Source organism: Corylus avellana, chromosome ca3, assembly GCF_901000735.1.
Source record: "Corylus avellana chromosome ca3, CavTom2PMs-1.0".
Classification (NCBI taxonomy): domain Eukaryota; kingdom Viridiplantae; phylum Streptophyta; class Magnoliopsida; order Fagales; family Betulaceae; genus Corylus; species Corylus avellana.
In genome coordinates this window covers 38,709,700-38,715,275 of record NC_081543.1, presented here as the reverse complement: position 1 = coordinate 38,715,275, position 5,576 = coordinate 38,709,700, and the positions used below count along the sequence as shown (strand labels likewise).

Sequence of the window (5,576 nt, the reverse complement as noted above, 5' to 3'; positions counted from 1 at the left end):
AAGCAGATAGATTCCGAAAATATTGGACAAATTTGTGAAGGAAATGATACACTAACAAAATTTGAAGACAATAGCAACGAAAGTGGCGCAGAGATTGAGAGAATCTACCGTTGAATCTCTAAAGAGCTTGCAGCACACCAGAACATGGAGGGAGAAGAATGGGAGATTTGTAATGGAAGAGATTCGGAGGTGGTTGACAGCAGAACGTGGAAAATAATATTCGAGGGGCATTTTCGGTACTAAAACGCCTTAAGTGATCACGTGCGTCGCACGTGATCACTGTTCCGTCAGTCAAAGCGGTTTTGACTGATGGAATGGTTGAATTGAAAAAAATTGAAACTTTAAGGGGGTGGATTGTAAAAATTGAAACTTTGGAGGCGGAATTGCAAATCGCTGACAACTTTGGGGGGTAAACTGTAATTTTCCCTAAAGAAATTGAATATGGGGGTCGGTCTCAAATTTGGCTATATGAAATTACGCTGTTGTCCTCACACATCATTCCGAATGATAAGGATAATATTGGTAAATAACGCCATCTACCTTCGTGATCTACTCTTCCTCGCACGCACTTACTAATGGTGGTCTATTCCCTCTGTTCCGTCAACGCCATCCACGTGGGCAAAATCAGAAGGCGGCAGAAGGAGCGGGACCCACATGGCGCCTTGGAGAGATCCCATTGGTGGTCAAAAAATAAGTGGATCTACGTCACCGCGCACCCGTCGCAGAGTACCTTTCCCCGCTTCCCTCCACCCACCATTTTCGTCCTTATAAATAGCCCGATGGCACAGCGCTCTGTGCTTCACTGTAAACAAACACTGAGCCAGTCGTTTTTCACACAGAAAACGAAGGCTGGCTCTGGATTGCTCTGCTTCAGAACCCTAATTTCTCTGATTTCCTCTCGGAACTAAGCCTTTCAGGTGGCGAGTTTTTAAAATAGAGAATGTTACTCTGATTTTTTTTATTTTTTATTTTTTTGTGATTTTTTCTTCCGTAATTTATGAGAATTTAAGCTTCTTTGATTGTGATTTAGGTTTTAGCACTTTATCGGAATCTATCAATTATTTTCGTTTGCTATTTAGTCACTAGCTGTGATGAGGGAAATAACAACCACAATAACATCTTTATTATTGTTGTTTTCCTGGTTTCACATATGATGGAATCTCACATCGAGTATAATTTATAAACAATAAGAGTAGATGGTTAATGAATGTTAGGTGTTCTCCTGGTATTCTTCGGGTCCTAGGTAGATATTATTTTTTTAACAAGTGAAAAAGAAAGTACCCTTATTTCTTCAACTTGATTTTTAGAAAATAATATCTACTTAGAACCAGGAAAACACCTAACATTTTTCTTAATATAGCATTATTCTTGGACTAAGCTGGTGTGCCTTGGGTATGTATATCTCCAATAAATTATGCTTTTTTTTTTTTTGTTTCAGGTTGTTCTATTTTATTTGGGACTTTGTTTGTGGATTGGAACCATGTTGGTTCTGGACCAAGTGTTGGAAAATGGGACTGAGCATGCTGAACTGCTTCCAGCGACCAATGATAACCATGGAGGAGTCATTGTGGACATGGAGGAGGCCATGGACTCTGAGGTCTTTGTTACTTCTCTCAGAGCTTCAATCTCTAGGTGGAGGCAACAGGTTGTCATTCTTATTCGACGTTGCATTACTTGATAAATGGTCTGAAAGTTTGTTCAATTGCTTGTTTGACTGTAAATTTGCTTATCTGATTTTATGATAACTTATAACTGGTATACGTTTGTTAGTCATTAGTTTACTTCTTGCATGTCGGTAAACCCAGGCTATCTAAATTATCTCAATTTTTGGGTGGCATTTGTTTCCCCTGTATATCTCATTTGCATAATAGGTCCTATGCTTTATTCAAAACAAGTCCAATGGTTTTAAACTTTTAAGTGGATTTTGACACCAAAAAAAAAAAAAAAATGATCTAATAGGATGAAGTGGCTCAAGTTTTAAAATAATGGTTAGTTTATGATCTTCACTATAGCATGCTTTTTACCTTTTCTTTTTCCCCTTTTACCGAGTAGGTTGTCAGCTACACAGACTCTTATCTGTTGATGAAAATAAAGGCTTTTTTCGTTGTCAGCTCCGATTAATTTTTAAATCTACTTCACAGGGCAAGAAGGGCATCTGGATTAAGCTGCCCATTGGGCTTGTAAATCTGATTGAACCTGCAGTTGGGGTAATTATTTTCTGCTTTGTGGTGACAACAAGTAGTTGCAAGAAGTGGGTGTCAAATTGCCCTATAACCATAAGCACCTCAGTGCGTGTACCTTTAAGTGAACTGACCGTGTTGGATCTGCTACGTAATGAGATGTGTAACATATTAGAAAGATTCAAAGGAAGAAAACTTCATATTTTATTTTTCATGTTTTAACTCTCTTTTCTTTTTTTCTAATTGAGGTTTTGGTGTTGCGTGAGCTAGTTATCTAATTGAGGTCTAGAAGCACCAACATGATTGAGTAAAGGTTCTGGGACACTAAAGAAGAGTCCTGTTGACACTTGTTTTGACTCTGAAAAAATAAATTTGAACATAGAACTTTGTCTCTGTTTCTTTTTTTAATATCTAGGTAGTTCATCAAACATATACTTCAAATTTGATGATCAGTTTTTATCTCATGCGTTGTTGATTGATGCATCTGTTCTGTTGAATATTGATTTCCCTGTGTGCATCTATTATAATGGTGGCAGGAGGGGTTTTGGTACCACCATGCCGAGCCAAATTACCTGATGCTGGTTTGCTGGATTTCTGAAACCACTAGTACTATTCCTGCAAATGCTTCACACCGTGTCAGTATTGGTGCTATTGTTTTGAATGATAAAAGAGAGGTAGGTACTTCCTCTGTATTTACTAATATTATCCTAATCGTTGTGGATAAACATACAGTATCTCATAGAAAATGTCCTCCCTGGGGCATTTAAACATTGGTCACTGTCAAGAGATTGAAATTTTGAGCACTGGTTCTGACATTCACAAGGAAATTCAAAAACTTTTTGTGATACCGAGTTCTTTTCGTTGCTGGAAAAGATAAATAGCATGACTCTAAAAAATGGGGCTTTAAGGTTTTCTGTCTAATGGAAATAATTTACGTGGTATCTATCAGCAATGCGGTTATCTAATGGTGTCAAGCAATCTAACAAGATCTTTAATATCCATATACAGCAGCTTAGTGTAGCTTGCTCTCACTTTGTTGATATGATGTTTTAGAAACTTGGACACTTCTTTGTCTTTTTTTATTTTTTTGACATTCTCTTTTCTCTTGATTATCGGTTTAACCCAACAAAGCATCCTCCTTCTCAAAGTCAGCTTTTGTTTATAAGTAGTTCTGTCAGTCTTTGTTTTTAATTGAGATTTGTCAACCCTTTTTTCCTCTATTGCTGATTTTGATTCTCTCTCTCTCCCCCGCACCCCCTCTTTGCTAGGTGCTTGTAGTTCAGGAAAAGAGTGGTAGGTTCCAAGGAACAGGTGTGTGGAAAATCCCTACTGGGACTGTTGATGAGGTATGTACTTAACCAAGATTCTTTTCCTTTATTTGAAAACTAAATGTATTTTGTTATCAATCATTAAAGGAGCTCTTCAATCTACAGGGTGAGAATATTTTTATGGCAGCCAAAAGAGAAGTAGAAGAAGAAACAGGAGTAAGTGTTGAATATATATCAATAAATGTTGTTAGTACCTTCTAAATTATGTGCTGGTATGATAGTCTTCTTAAACAGACTGGTTTTTACTGCTTCAGATTGAAACGGAATTTCTGGAGATACTGGCATTCAGGTATAAAGGTTTTATTCTCCCAAATATGTCTTTGAACTAAACATGTATTTAATATTAGCGGCTATAGAATGTGATATATTGCATATGAAAGTAAAATCCAAGGGTGATTTTAATGCTGTAATATATCTATCTCAAATCCATTAGTGATTTCAAAAGCCGCATCCATTTTGGGGGAATAGAAGGGGACAAAAGTCCTACTTATAAAATTTTATGGAAGTACAACTGAAATCAACAAGCTGGCATTGATGGTTTAGACGGCATTCAGCTCAATCTTGCTATGTCTTTCGACAAATATCTACGCTAATGAACCTAAAACTTTGTGGCCTATCTGAAGTAGTTACAAATTTTTCTGAAGTATCCTCATGCATTCGTGTCCCTTTCTTTTTTATCTTTCAGGCAATCACACAAGATGTTCTTTGAAAAGTCAGATCTATTTTTCATTTGCATGATGCGTCCTCTATCCTTTGACATTCAGACGCAAGAACTCGAGATTGAGGCAGCCCAGGTAATTCTTGGTTGACAATGTAAATGAATGATTTTTTTGCTAACAAGCTTGTCCCAGCAACAAACTTGGTGCCCATATGGTTTCAAAGTATTGTCTTTGACAAAGGAGAACTAATAATGCCGGAAAAAAAATTAACATGAGAAACACTTGAGCTCAAAGCAGGGAGAAATTTCACTCCTTTGTTCCACACACGCACAGTACATGTAGGTGTCAATGCCTTGCATTTAAAGGAAACTTTCCCCAAGAAGATCCTTAGGCAATATCAAATTGAAAACCTAAATAGCCAATAAGTTCAAGAAAGAATTCCAAAGTAATTCTTCCGGGTGACAAGAACAATGGTTGGTTATTTCTGCTAGTCTATGTTTATTTAGGATACTAGAATATGGTTACAAAATGAAAATACCAAAGAAATGGAAAAACGATCATAAATGGCTTGGTTCCTTTCCTCCTCTGTTTTGGGCTGCCAAAATAGAGCTTATTTTTATGCATGAAATATGACTTAACATTCCTGCCCATGGTTGCCAAAACAGGGCTTAACACAGGTGAGCTCTAGATGAATACTTTGAGTTTGGTGTCAGCTATTTACTTCATTTTTTTTTTTTATTTTAAAAAAAAAAAGACCATGCTGAGATCAGCCACTTGGAACCCCCTATACTCATGCTGCAAGCCATTAATGCTTTTTGTTTTGATAATTTGAATGAGCCTGCTCTCACAATGCATGCCATAACTGACTGATACATATTTTTTGGCATGGTCAACATTTTTTTCTCCTTAGTGGATGCCGTTTGAGGAATATGCAGCTCAACCTTTTGCCCAGCAGCACGAGCTTTTCAAGTACATTACTGACATATGCTTGGCAAAGGTACAGGGTGACTACACTGGATTATCACAGATACCTGTAACTTCATTTTTCAATGACAAATTGAGCTGTCTATATTTGAACAGCCGGGATCTGAACAACTACCTAGCTTCTTCTGATCAGGCCTAGATGAGAATAGAATTGATATTTGTTGTATCAATTCCCTATTACCCATATTATTTGATTATTCTGATCAATAAAATGCTCCTCTTTGCTCTATTATCAGATTCAGAGTGCATTTGGTTTTTCTGTTTTCGTGTTCTTCTAATTTTCTACCTCCATCACATAAATCAGGAACGTTTATTATTAGCACATGAGAGTTTGCACTGCAGGGTGATGTAAGGCTCTTAAAAAGAAATTATTTAAATCTTTTCCATTAGTTTAAACATTGTTTTTATCATTCACCTCTTATTTT

The 5,576-nt window shown here is 36.9% G+C and overlaps 1 protein-coding gene across 2 annotated transcripts; it reads left to right on the top strand.

The window, feature by feature from the left end:
• The first annotated feature begins 815 nt into the window (after nucleotides 1-815).
• Nucleotides 816-5,360, top strand: LOC132175402 (nudix hydrolase 10-like). Of its 2 annotated transcripts, XM_059587349.1 has the most exons (9): nucleotides 816-917; nucleotides 1,439-1,645; nucleotides 2,142-2,207; nucleotides 2,717-2,854; nucleotides 3,449-3,526; nucleotides 3,614-3,664; nucleotides 3,763-3,797; nucleotides 4,194-4,302; nucleotides 5,078-5,360. In XM_059587349.1, the coding sequence occupies exons 2-9, from the start codon at nucleotides 1,481-1,483 to the stop codon at nucleotides 5,288-5,290; spliced, it is 855 nt and encodes a 284-aa protein (XP_059443332.1). In that variant the 5' UTR covers nucleotides 816-917; nucleotides 1,439-1,480; the 3' UTR covers nucleotides 5,291-5,360. The 2 variants fall into 2 exon arrangements, with proteins under 2 accessions (XP_059443332.1, XP_059443333.1); XM_059587350.1 differs by lacking the exon at nucleotides 2,142-2,207.
• The last annotated feature ends 216 nt before the right edge of the window (nucleotides 5,361-5,576 follow it).

What these genes read in the sequence shown, in the direction of transcription:
- LOC132175402 (XM_059587349.1), top strand. Translation starts at nt 1,481, where the DNA reads ATGTTGGTTCTGGACCAAGTGTTGGAAAATGGGACTGAGCATGCTGAA. An exon ending in TCTCTAGGTGGAGGCAACAG is followed by an intron (nt 1,646 to 2,141) that starts GTTGTCATTCTT and finishes TCTACTTCACAG; the next exon opens with GGCAAGAAGGGCATCTGGAT. An exon ending in TCGAGATTGAGGCAGCCCAG is followed by an intron (nt 4,303 to 5,077) that starts GTAATTCTTGGT and finishes TTTTCTCCTTAG; the next exon opens with TGGATGCCGTTTGAGGAATA.